The 13,255-nt window shown below is 44.9% G+C and overlaps 1 protein-coding gene across 3 annotated transcripts in view; it reads left to right on the top strand.

Moving 5' to 3' along the window:
* The window catches only part of ZNF423 (zinc finger protein 423), a 339,629-nt gene extending 329,710 nt beyond the window's left edge, over positions 1-9,919 (top strand). For all 3 annotated transcript variants that reach the window (XM_081201114.1, XM_081201113.1, XM_081201115.1), the window contains one exon: positions 9,210-9,919. In XM_081201114.1, coding sequence (XP_081057240.1) covers positions 9,210-9,239 — 30 coding nt within the window. In that variant the 3' untranslated portion in view covers positions 9,240-9,919. The remainder of the gene's footprint in view (positions 1-9,209) is intronic.
* The last annotated feature ends 3,336 nt before the right edge of the window (positions 9,920-13,255 follow it).

Below are 13,255 nucleotides of genomic sequence, written 5' to 3' on the forward strand. Positions count from 1 at the left end.
AGAACTGCACCGGCAGTCTAACTCTGGTACATGAATAAGTGCAGCCTGCTGCAACAATGTGATGCTGCAGTGTATTCTCAATAGAAATGCTGCTGTTCATCGTTCCAGCCAGAGGTCCTCCCATCCTGCAGGACTTTAAACCTCTTGAATTTCACTCCCTCCACTTTTCATTTTTCTTAATTTCAATCTAACACCCTGCATTCTATGGTTTTTGAGCATGTTCACTGCGCTCTTTTTTTTTTTTTTTGAGGGGCATTGTCCCATTAGAGCTTTTATTTATTTCCATGTTTTTACAAACATCAGGGTTCCCCCAAACAAGCTGATCCTACTTTCTTGTTTCTCGGTGGCTCCATTTGTGTCAGCACTAGCCACCTGAGCTTGCTTTTAGAGGGAGTAATTTGGGATCATTATTTGAAACCAGCTTGGTTGGTCGCCTTGGTACACAGGGATGCTGAAAACCTTCCCCATAGTAATGATAAAGATGTTGCTGTATTCATTATCGTTCCATCAGTGTGCGTGGTACTTTTTAGAGAGGTGTGAAACTATGTCCTTGCCCTCAAGATGTTTATGGCCCTACATGTCAACAGAGGGAGAGACAGCATAGCATAAGTATCTGGGGGGGGGGGGATATGCAGAAAAAAACAGTGTCGCAAACCAAGGCTTAATTTCGTAAGGTATGAAGACTAACAGGTAGAGGCAAAGACTTCATGGGAACAGTGGATTTTAAAGCAAGGGGATAGAGAGAGCTTGAGAGCTATGCAAAGAGAGCCTTTGCATTCATCTAGAACAGTGTTTCCCAACCGGTGTTCCGCGGCACACTAGTGTGCCGTGGAAGGTTGCCTTGTGTTCCGTGGGAGGGAGGCGGGCGAGTCGGGCGGCGAGAGGCGGGGCGGCGGCGGCGAGGAGAGGCCGCCCAGCGCGGGGCTCTCGCTGTCTGCCTGCCTGGCTGCCTGCGAGCTCGGCGGGCAGCGCTTCAGTCCACAGCGCCCGCCTCGCGGCTCTCCCTCGTCGCGCGCCTTGGCTCCCGCGGCCGGCGAGGGGAGCCCGGGCCGCGCGCGGCTGCTGCTGCCGCCGCCGCCTCTCCGGGCGGGAACGCTGCGGGTGCGCGAGGGAGGAGGGCGGCCCCCGGGGGCTGGGAGAGCCGGGCTGCCGTGGCCGAGAGGGCTGCTCTGCCGGGCGCCGCTGACATAATTTAAGAAAATTATCGCGCGCCTTGGCTCCCGCGGCCGGCGAGGGGAGCCCGGGCCACGCGCGGTTGCTGCTGCCGCCGTCGTTTGTGGTCATGGTGGAGCTGCCGCCTAGGGAGGAGGGGAGAGGGGGCTGGCGGGGGGGCAGGCGGTGAAGGGGGCTTGGCTGCCCCTTGCAGGCTCAGGTGTGCACAGGTGGGTCCCTGGCCACCTGCATCTCTGTGTGTTGATCAATTGGAGGGGGGAAGGCAGGTAGAATTTGCAGCCTCTCAGGCCAGGAAGGGGGAAAGATTTGGGGTCTGGTGAATGTCTGGTGCGGTTCTTGTGACGCTCCGGGCAGGTAATTCACAGAGAGTGGACAGAAGGAAGCCTTAAAGGGCTTCAGCCTCCCAGAGTGGCGGGGAATAATAATAATAATAATAATAATAATAATAATAATAATAATAATAATAATAATAATTGACAGGTGGTGTTTTTCTAGGTGAGGGGGTGGGGACTGTAATAACAAAAAAATCAGCTATATATCAACCGCTGTTTTGCAATGAGGAATTGCAAATAAGAAAGATCAAAAGGAGAATGTTTTTTTGGGGGGGACTCTCTTCCTCTTCCTCCTCCTCCTCTCATTCTTGCTCCTCTTCCTGGCAAAAGGGCTGCTGAGACCCCTTCTCTCTTGGGTGCCGGTGGGTGCTGTGACGTTGACGCTGCTGTGGCAAGTGCCTTTACTTAGCAGAGTGCATTCCCCTTTACACAGGAGGGGAGGGAAAATAATTGAAACTTACACTTCCGTGCGTCCCTCCCGGCGCGACGCTGCGCGCTGACGTCACGGGGCTGTAATGGTGGTGTGCCTCGAGATTTTTTTCATCAAACAAGTGTGCCTTTGCCCAAAAAAGGTTGGGAGACACTGATCTAGAACATCGGGATCAAATCATCACTTTTCTTGCCATTTGTGAAGACTGGGTTTTCTTGTATAGCATCTAGTGGGGTGTTGCACTTCACGTATGATAATGACCTCCTTTTTGATGCTGCTGTTAAGAATCCACAATTCATCAGTGGGCAAGTCCAACTCTTCTCATCCTCCTCAGCTTTAAGGGTTCCTCCAAATAGAACTAGAAGCTGCAAGCTCTCATTCCTAGAAGACCCCCTCCTGCTTTTTCCCCAAGTGTTGCTCTATAGGTTAGGATTCATCCTTTCCCTAGCAGCTGAGAAAGGAAATGAGGGTAGGCCACATATTTCTTGGGAAATTGAGAGCTAGACAGATAACGAACCACACTTGCGCGTTACCTGGAACAACCGGGCTGGGAATTGATGCCTGGGTTTAGGAGAAGCTCTGGTTACCCGCTATCGGTTTTAATGAAGTGTGCTAACTAAATTAGATTTGGAGTACTCATTGAAAGCTGTTTATGGCACGCTCTTGAGTACATTTACCATTTTGTCGGAAGTGCATGCTAGCGAGCATATGAGTCTTTAAGACAGGCCATCTGTTAGTGTTAGACCCTTGGATAATTGTCAGGTCGTTCTAAAAATAAGCATATATACAAACTGCCCAGCAGTGCAAAGGTGATTTCCCCCTCCCGCAATTTCCTTCTATGACAGAGAAAAGGGGGCGGGGGACAGCACAATGCCATGAGTGGTCATTCTGCGCTCTCAGCTCTCCCCCCCCACCCCGTTTTCTTTTTTCTTTTTCTTTTCTGCAGGCTTTTCTGATTCGCAACCCCCTCCCTGCCGCAAGCCGGTTGCTGCCTGTCACATCTCAAGCTTTGGATTAGCACAGTCCCAATCTAAGGCTCTTGGGAGTGGGGCAGGGGGGTCCCTGGAGGACCCCCGTAATATAAGCTCTGCTGGCTGAGGCAAGTACTTTCCCCTCCGAATGAAAAATATCTGCATGAAAAGCCAAAGCACAAAAGATCTTGATCCTCGTGATGGGTTTGTTCTTAATTGCATCAAACAAACAATAAAATGTAATGGGTAACATTTGCAATTAAGGAAACACCCAAAAAGCAAAGTATGGGGGGGGGTGATTCCTTTAGGTTCTGGATGCAGATTTGTTTGTTTAAGGTATATTTGGCATATATTAGCCGTGAGCTAGGAAACCACAGTTGAAACCTTAGGTTCCATGGTCTATCAGGTAACAGAGGGGGGGGGGGGAGATGTCTGCCTGGGATTCTAGAGGGCTTTTGTCAGCCAGAGTACGGTAACTAATACTGGGCTAGAGGGACAAAGCTTAGACACACCCTAAGCCCACCTAAATAGGAAGTTGCCTTATTCTATCCTGCTCATTGTTTTCCACACTGACTGGCAGGAGCTCTTTGGGGTTTTAGATGGGAGTCTTTTCCCAGCCCTACCTGGAGATCCCAGGGATTGAACCTGATGCTCTGCCACCAAACTGTGCCCCTTCCCTGAGTATCTGCCTCTGGTCATGTGAATACAGCCTTGGCTGAGTCCATGTTCCTTCACCTAGATTCCAAAATCTCCAGCTCTCTCCAGCAGACCCTACCTGGCACACGGAAGATGCATAACAGATGTGGAGCACACCATCAAATGGACGTGTTGCTGTCTCAAACCGCCATTGCTCCCCTCCCGGTAGCATTTTAATTTTTTTCACCTGCTCCTGTTGTAGTACTCCTGTGGATTGCTGGCAGAGATTGTTATTGCAGGGTGGAAGATTCCCAGCTCGAGTGCCAGCTTTTTAGCTGTGCTCCATTTCCGCCCCCCACCCATGCCTCCTACTCGTCCACTTGGCTCTTCCGGCTTGCCAGCGTTGCCTTGCTATGCTTCTCTGTTGGTCCTCTTAAAACTCACTGCCTTTATTGCTGTTCTGAAGGCAGAGCATGAGTGTCATTTATAGACATGCCTTTTTTAAAAATACATTTAGTATATGCTCAGTAACAAGAATAAAGTTGTTCTTGAAGGTGGTGTGCTCACCGCAAACATATGTTCTGAACTTCCATAAGGAGGTAAATCACACCGGGTGATTGACTGGCATATGCATTTTGCAAGGTACTGTTCACTTAGTCTGAATCTGCTATTTAGCCTGCAGGTATGAATGAAAGAGGTTCAGCCAGCCAGTAATATTTTTAAAATGTACCGTGTGGTGCCTTGTAATCATATGGAAAGGTGAATGGCTACCTATACCACCTGGTCACTAGTCATGTCACCAGAATTCACAATTACCTGCCTTTGAATACGCTTATAATGTTCAGGTGCATTGTGAGTTGAGTGTCATTTAATCTAAAGTTATTCTCTGGTTTGGATTCTAATGTGCTCCCCTGGCAGCTTAAGCACTGTAACAGTTGTGACTCAGGCCCCAGAGACCTTGGGAAATGTAATTTTCCCAAGGCACCCAATCCCCAGGTGCCCTGGAAACTACATGCCCCATCTCCTTCTGAGCATGTGGTCATTCATACGATGATGGGGGACAAATTTCAGGTGCCTAAGTGTGATTAATTGGGATGCCCACCTAAGTTCAGAGAGAAGGTGGTTCCATAATACAGGTGCCACTGTATTATGGAACCACCAAGTTGCAGCAGTAGAGGGGCAACTATTTTTTTTGGGGGGGGGTGGCAGGAGATGGCTTACCCCTGAGAAGCAGTTGGAGAACTTCTCTTCTCCATAGATAAATTTGATGATATGGTACCCCCCACAAACTCCAGACATCCCTGCCAACAAATAAGGGACAGAATTCTGAAAGGCCATTTGTGCAAAGCTCTCCATACAACCCACAGGGCTTCCCCAAGAATAATATTATTTGCATGACTCTCTAGTTTTATTCATTGCAAATGTTACTCTGAGGCCCTGGGACTGATGGGTGGCATGACAATCGGCTGAGGCCGTGGGTTGTTAGGGAGCTGAACAGTGACCCCGCTTGTGAATTGCTGTCAAATTTGAGCGTAATCAGCCTTGCATCTTTGCCCAGCCTCTTGCTTACGAAAACAGCATGCTCTTTATATTAGCTGTGTGCAGAAGGTATTATTAACCCGTGTATGAGAAGAGAAGGTTCACAAGGAGAGCTTCATTATAAGATTTAGAGCCGCATACCATTCTGTTATTGACCTGCCTGGTGTAATCAATGCGGCAGGCATACAGGTTGGAAATCATGTTCTCGGCCTGTGGAACGTACGCCTTGCCGCTAGTGCTGATTGTGCATTATCTTTTAAATGATACTGCCTAAATAAGTATGGATCTGCTGAGCACCAACAGCCCTCGCTTCGACTGGAGAATGCTAAATCTTTTGCATTTGTTTTTAAGAAAAAAGGAGGGGAAAGTTGGTATTAGGCTGTCCGAAGAAATTGAAACCTATGGCCAACAAGAAACATGGCTGCACTGAAGAAGGTGTAGTAACATGAAACATGCGCTGCTGCGTTTCTGATGAGGTCTGGTTTCTTGGGACATGAGGTGCATGCAGTGGGTTGTGAAGGCAAAAGGGAATCTTGGTTGTGGGTTTTTTTAAAAAAATAAATTAGTTGACTAGAGAATGAGTCTGAACAGCAATGGTTTTGCCCATGTGAGTGCATGCAGGAAATGTCTGCACAGATGGACAGCCCAGACCAGGAACTGCTTTTGCTGCCCTGAGAATATTTGCAGTTTCCCAGGGATGTGCCCAAACTGACAGTGTTATTGTGTTTTCATGTGCAGCCTAGACATAGCAAGATAGGAAGATGCTTTATAGCAGGTGAGACTGTTTGCCTGCTCAGACTGACCGCAGCTCTCCACTGCTAGAAATGGTAGGTGGGCAGAGTGGCAAGCTTGTAGGCTTCCCCTTTCAGGGCATCTTGCCAGCCACTGTGAGAACAGGATGCTGGACTAGACGGGCCATCAGCCTGATCCAGTAGGATCGTCTTGAGTCCCTGTGTTATTACAAGGCTGTTGACAGAGCTTGCAAGCCAAGTTTTAAGAGCTTTAGGAGAGGTGTGTTTGGCAGGAACACAAGAAAGGTATGTTGGCAGCTCTTAGAGGGCTGGAACTCTCTTCCTAAGGAAGCCAGTTTAGCCCCTCACTTTGTCGGCCAATGCCAGCAGGTGAAATCCTACTTATTTAGACAGGTCTTTGACTTACAGAGGGGGCTGTTTTCTTCTTCCTCCTCTTCTTCTTCTTTGATGCTTTTATCTTCCTCTACTATTTATTTTTTAAAGCTTTTTTTAAAAAAAACCAAACACAAAACATTTATGCAACAAAATGCAAAACCTTTACAGAAAAGAAGGAAAACAAAGGCATACCAAGACTCTGGGTCGTATCCTGTATCCTTGCCCTGCCCTTTAATTGCCTCTTGCTTTTATTTATTGTGGCTTTCTTTCTTTTATATATTTTTTAAAAATACTTTGTTGCTATGTAGTTCTTATTATCCTAAGCCGCTTTGAGCATCCTTTATGGAGAGTCTGGGGCATACATTTAATAAATGAGAACGTTAATAAACTCGAAAGAGGTTTTGAAATAGCTGTGCCAGTGAGAAACAGCAGCATTTTAAATGTCTTTATCTAGGCTGGGAAAGCTTCACCCCCCCATCCCAGATGTTGTTGGGCTATAACCCCCTTCACCGCTGACCATTGGCCATGCTGGCTGGGGCTAATGGGAGTTGTAGTCCAACAACATCTGAAAGGCACCAGGTTCCCCAGCCCTGAACTAAATGCTCACCATTATGCATAACTGCAATAAATGAACAGCCACCTTCTCCTTCTCCTACAATACAGTTCTTGGTGGAATTGCCCTGCTGTTTTGAAGCTCTGATTTCTCTTTTATATTTAATTTTTTTTAAAAAAAATGCTGTACCTATTCTTCTACATAGCAGTGTTGTATGCTTGCCCCCCCTTTAACCTTTTGTCATGTGGTGTGCAAAAGAATGAGCATTATTATGTGTAGTTTCATAAGAAACCCACTGGCCACAATGCCTGCTAACAACTTTTGATACGACTTAGAAATGCCACGGCACTTGTGACACCTGGTGGTCACTCTGGGGAAGTGCACAGTTCAGCAACTTAGTGTACAGTATTTAAATGGGGTCGCCGCTACCTCCAGAGACAAGGCCTGCAAATGGATCCTCCATTAGTTAGATGTTGTCACCAGACAATTTTCATTAGACTGATGTCATCTCAATAATAATGGATTCAGGACGAGTTTCCTGTGCGGAGAATAACTTTGAGTTGCTTAGAAAGAAGTGAATGATCTGTAGAGAGTTAAATATATTTGTGTGTTTGTCTGATGTTCTGCTGATTTGAAAGAGTAGTTGGACAGCTCTGCAGATAGGCATTGCAAGGCAAACATTTAAGCTTGTTGTATCAGTTAATTTAGGATGCATCCTTATAAGGGAACATATTCCTAAACACACAAATGCACATAATCAGGAAATCCAACAACCTGCCATGAAACCTTGGAGTAAACATTCAGACCTTTGTGTTGCAAAGGTGAAAAGGCACAGAAGCTTTGAATGAAAGCACATACAAATCCTTCTTAGAATGAATGGGCAAATTAGTGGTGACTGGCTTGAGTTCAGTGGGAGGCAAGCATAACTCTTTTTCTCTGAATCAGGACCACAATCTTCTGTTTGCAGGAGTAGCTTGCACTCATGCAAGCAAAATTGTAAATTATTGGTTCAGATTGAATCCCCCTTCAGGAGAATGAGAACTGAATGGTCTCTCATTCTGTGCCACCAGATCAGCATGAGATCATGTCTTTCAGCAGATCTTTGAGAAAAGAACTGTGTTTGGAGGAGTTGTAAACCTGGTTGCAGAGTGTTTTGATGAGAGAGAGTGGCCAGGAGATCTTTCCAGTGCTTCCTGGAGCTGGAGATTCCAGACGCCGTCCCTGAGGTGCTTGTAACTCTGAGACACGACTTCCGTTTGCATTAGATTGGATATGCAACTACTGCACAGCATTAGGATTTATTTAGCCTGCTGGCAAATGACAGACAGGATGTCTGAACACTAATGTCTCCCTAGAGGGGAAGTTGCAGCTCCCTTTATGAAGGGATGGAAGCTGATTGCAGAGGTGTGTGGTAAATGCCATCCTTTCACCAAGTTCGAACCACTGAACAACACCACAACCACCTTCCTCCACCCTCGCAGTTAACCCCTTTCTGCCATGAAATGGATACCCGCCAGAATACTCCACTGTCAACAGCACTAGTCAGCCTCAGAGTAGAGCTACTGACTAACTTAGATCCATTAAGTTCAGTGGGTCTGCTCTGAGTAAAGCCCAATCGCTGGCTACGACCCTGTTTGTAAAGGTTGGGAGCGTTCAATGCCCCTTTGGGTTCCCTGTGCAAGTTCCCTTTACTGTGCACCTGGGACTCCTTAATGGCGGGAGCCAGGTGTAGCTGGATGTGCCACAGGGGAGGCGCACTGACCCTCTCCGTCATGCCATGAAGCTCGGGAGGCCTGTGCGCACCTTCCCCGTGCCAGGTTCAGGATGGGCCAGAGCGCAGCAACTGGTGCGCTTCTCTTGCCGAAGTTATTTCTCCAACTGTCGAAGTGTTGTGAGTTGCAATCTGGCGTCCCTTTCTGCCAAGACTGTCTTATCTGCACCAAGTGAGAACAGCAAATGGAGATATGGCAAAGGCGGCGTCGGCAGCAGCAGCCTGTGTGTATGTGTGTCCCTGTGCAACAGAGAATATTGTTTAATTGTTACAGTTAAGGAAGTCCCAGAAGGCAGGCACCCCTTGCAGAGCGTTACCACTTTGCCTAAATGCAGCGAAATCCTCACGGTGCTACTTGGCTAACTGCAATCCATTTCGTTGTGTGTTTCTTTCTTCCTCTCTCTCTCCCCCCTTATTTTCTTCCTTAAGTTCATGCCAGCATTAACAGATCTATCAGTACAAAGCAAATGTGTCACATTGGCAGCTGTTACTTAGGAGCATTCTCTCTTTCTCTCTCTTTCCTTCTCCCCCCCTTCCTCTTTATTGCATTTTGTTCTGTAATAATTGCAAAGCTTTTATGTTGAGTTCCGCATAAATGCGACTGAGTAGGAGGGTACGGGCTTGCTTTCTATTATTCTGCCCCTCACGCATGTCTCCTTTCCCCCATCTTTTTCCAGAACCACACGTTGAGCCAGCACGCTCCGTGAGCCCCTGGCACTACAGGACACCTCTCTGCAGAAGACTTGACGGAAGCTCAGTGGGGAGGACCATTTGAACATTACATCCAATCAAAGTGTCATTTGCAACCCAGATGTAAAACTCTAATGATTTGGCCATGAGGCGCTGCTATTATAAGCAGCTGGAAATGAATATTAATGGAAGAGATTAAAAGTATTCCATGCGCAGTATTTTTTATTGTCCTGCTTGAGCTTAGTGTACTTTAAAGCTTCTGCTTCTGACTGAATTTATAGTTGCTAGATAGGAATCTGCTTTGATGCTCTTGCCCTTTGTTGCTTCTTGTATTATACGGATAGTCCAAGATTTTAGGAGTGGTTTTTTTCCCCCTCTTCCCCTTTCCTTTAGTTTTTTCTCCCCCGTTTAACTGCTTTTTAATTGCGATTTTAGGTAATTGTGCGTCGTGATGTGATGGCTTGGCTATTGTCTGAATTTTTTTTTTACACTTTTTTGGGTTTATTTTTTTTTAAACAATTGAAGACTAATGCTTTGATTGGATTTGCCAGTTCACCGGACAGTGATTAAAAAAAATAATACCCTATGTAATGAATATCATCGGTTTCAGTGCAACTGGATGGTCTGCTTTATAAATGTGACTTAATCTGATTGCATTTAACTAATACAGTTCAATAAAGGGAATACATTGGATGAGTGTTGGAGTCTTGAAGTCCATGTACTGCTGCTGTGTGTGAAGTTTGGTGGAGGCAAATGTCTGCATGCAATGTAACTTATCAGATGGGATATGTCTCTTAACCCTAAAATGGTAAAGGGACCCCTGACCGTTAGGTCTATGCTAATCTCTTGCCCATAAGAATTTGTAATGAGGGAAGCCAGGTAAGATGAATTAGAAAAGGTCTCCTGGCTCTTTGGTCATACAATTCTGTGGAACATGACTTAAGCCTCTGGAAACTCATTATCTTGCAGAGTTGGCACACCTAACTCTGAGATTCTAATCCCTTGTGTTATATATGGGAATGGTTTGTAGGAATAGCCCCTGCCATCCAAATTCCAATAGGAGTCTGTCATGTGCTTTAGATGTACATGAAACCCATTCTAAACGTTAATATCTAACTAGTGAATCAGGAACACTGTGTATCCTGACATATACTGTATTATACACTCTTTCTAGGGATGGAAGAGAATTTCATTTGGTCTTCCTGCATGGACCACAGAGTAATTCATTGTGCTTTGGATTTCTCATTTTTTCGATTTTGCAATACAGTTCATGGCTCAAAAGTGCACCAAAATTCATAGTTTAGGATAATACAAGTTTAGAAATGCACACACTGAGACGATACATATTTTGAGATAAAATGTGCATCAAAGATTGATGCATGAATAGGACAGAATGGGTTTATGAGTGAATTCTGAGCTATCCATCTTTTATTTATTCTATGGACAACTCTTTACAGGACACAGCGGGCGTTAATTTCTGAAGGCCTGTGTGATAATAATAATAGCAATAATAATAATAATAATAATAATAATAATAATAATAATAATAGAATAATAATTTATTTTTTGTACTCTGCCCATCTGACTGGGTTGTCCCAGCCACTGTGTGTGGCTTCCAACATAATATACACAACCACAACAGAACATCACACATTAAAAGCTTCCCAATACAGAGCTGCCTTCAGATGTCTATGGAAGGTTGTACGTATAATTATTTATCTCTTTGACATTTGATGGGAGAGTGTTCCACCTGGCGGGTGCCACTACTGAAAAGGCCCTCAGCCCAGTTGCCAGCAACCTCACTTCTCACTAGGAGGCAACCATCAGAACGAACTCCTCTGAGCTAGACCTCAGTTTCCAAGTGTTCTCCCAGCATATAATGTTGTTCCATGTGTACTGGTGGTAACACATGAATTTGTGGCTCCTAGGACTAGCTGTAGCTGAGATCTACTTGGAAAAGCTTTAAGATAGCAAAATCTATTTTAGGAGGAGGGACATACCATACGTTCACTGTTACATCTAGTTGTCAGTGTTTGTAAAAAGCAAAAAAAGAAGGAAAGGGTTCTGACCTCCCTTTGTCTCTTCAGCCTGGTCCTCGGACCCTTGTCTGCATAAAAGAGTCCACGAGAATATCCTTGCAGAGTTTTATTCTTAAAGGTCCTTGTGCAAAACACTACCGAATAACTATACACACCAGCACTAACCAACCAACCCAACCTCCAGACACCAGCCTCAGTCTCAGACTAACATTTCTCACTATATATATATACAACCTGGTGCAAACGGCTGAGTCATGCTGACCCAGCTTTATTCGCATTAAAGAAACAGTGGCCATTTTAGCCATGACACTAGTGAGCCTTCATATAGGCCAAAACCATTGTTAATAGTAAGCCCATCAGTAAGCAATATTTTGGCTTCAGTCATTCAATGTTTATGGAAACATTTGGTGCCACTGCATTAAGCACATCTCTTGCTGCTGAGTGGATATTTCTCTGAAAAGCTTGGGCATGTAAATTCACTGCTTCCTTGCTCACTCGCTTCCCCAAATCCTATCAAATCTATTAGACAGGATAAGCCACATATTGGAATAAATGGATAGGCCCTAAGTAAGTTCTCATTTCTCCTGATTTAGTAAGTTCTCCACCTCAAAGACTTAACTGCAATAGTAATCTGGAACTAGAGTCTTCCTGTAGCCCTGGGCTCGCCAACCTTTTTGGAACCAGTGGGAATGTTCCAGATGTTGATAATGTTGGGGGTACTGCCACAAAAGCAAGCGCTATGAGGTGGGGCATCACATAACACAAAATGGCTGCCATGGGAAATTAGAGAGACAGCTACCCTCATCAACATTATGCATGCCATGGAAGTCAGCTATGCCCTGCTGGGCTTGACTATATGGAGATTGCACAGTATTGATTTTGTGCGCATACACACAGATTTTTTTGCTGTCAAAAGAAGCAGGGAGTATACCTCAGTACTAGGAAAAATATACAAGGTGGCCACACCACACTCTCATTTCACAGAGATCGCCTGCACATATTCCCCGTAACTTTTTTTCTAGGAGGACTAAAGATTTTCTTCTTTTTGAGGAACGCTCAGTCTTGGGCCGCTGCCCAGGCACACCAGTGAAAGTCTTTGCAGGCTCCAGGTTTGTGATACCTCCCTTTGCCATTGGTCTTTCACAATAAATAAACAAAATAAGCTGCACTTCAAACCCGAAGTTCCTGTTATTTTTATGTTTCAGCTATTCATGATGAAGGTGACCTATTCCCACACAACCCTGTTCAACAGAGAAAGTGAGCACTACCTATGCATCAGTGGCTAATTAAAATCTGAGACATTGACCACATAATGAAAATAACTTCCATGGTGAAATTTATAAGAAGGTCAATACCAAATCTTGATGTAGTATAAAAGGCTGGACAAAACCCAATGGAATACAGAGAGTGTTTGGATCTGTGAATTGCTGGCTGCGCCTATCTTTGTGATGGAAAATAGTTGAAAGTATTATTAGAAACAAACAAAAATAAATAAATTGCAAGAACAATTGAGAGAATTGACCCAAGTTCAAATAATCCAAATATTACTTGAACTAACTAATCAATGAATAGCTTCCTTATAAGAGTTAACTCTGTGAAAGCAGCTGGCTTTACAGTCCATGTAGTTCTATGACGATCAATGAGAGTGTCATAAACTCTTGTTTTGAGGGCTAACACCCAAGAACTTGTATTTTCAGTGCAATGTGGTCAGCCTGAATAATGCTGGTTGCACCCACTCAATTTATACATTCTGCGTTGTGTTCTAGTCCCAAACACCACAACCTTTCTTCATTGGGGAGTTGTTCTATCCCCTTGATCATCTTGGTTACAGGCTGCCCTTTTCTGAACCTTTTCCAACTCTACAATACCCTTTTTGAGATGAGGTATCCAGAACAGTACACAGTATTCCAACCATGATCATACCCTAGATTTTTTTTAAAAAATAATTTTTATCAAATATTTTTAACAGTATTAAAGCAGCAGTTTTATAAATA

The sequence above is a fragment of the Podarcis bocagei genome (assembly GCF_964188305.1).
Source record: "Podarcis bocagei genome assembly, chromosome: 7".
NCBI classification, from domain to species: domain Eukaryota; kingdom Metazoa; phylum Chordata; class Lepidosauria; order Squamata; family Lacertidae; genus Podarcis; species Podarcis bocagei.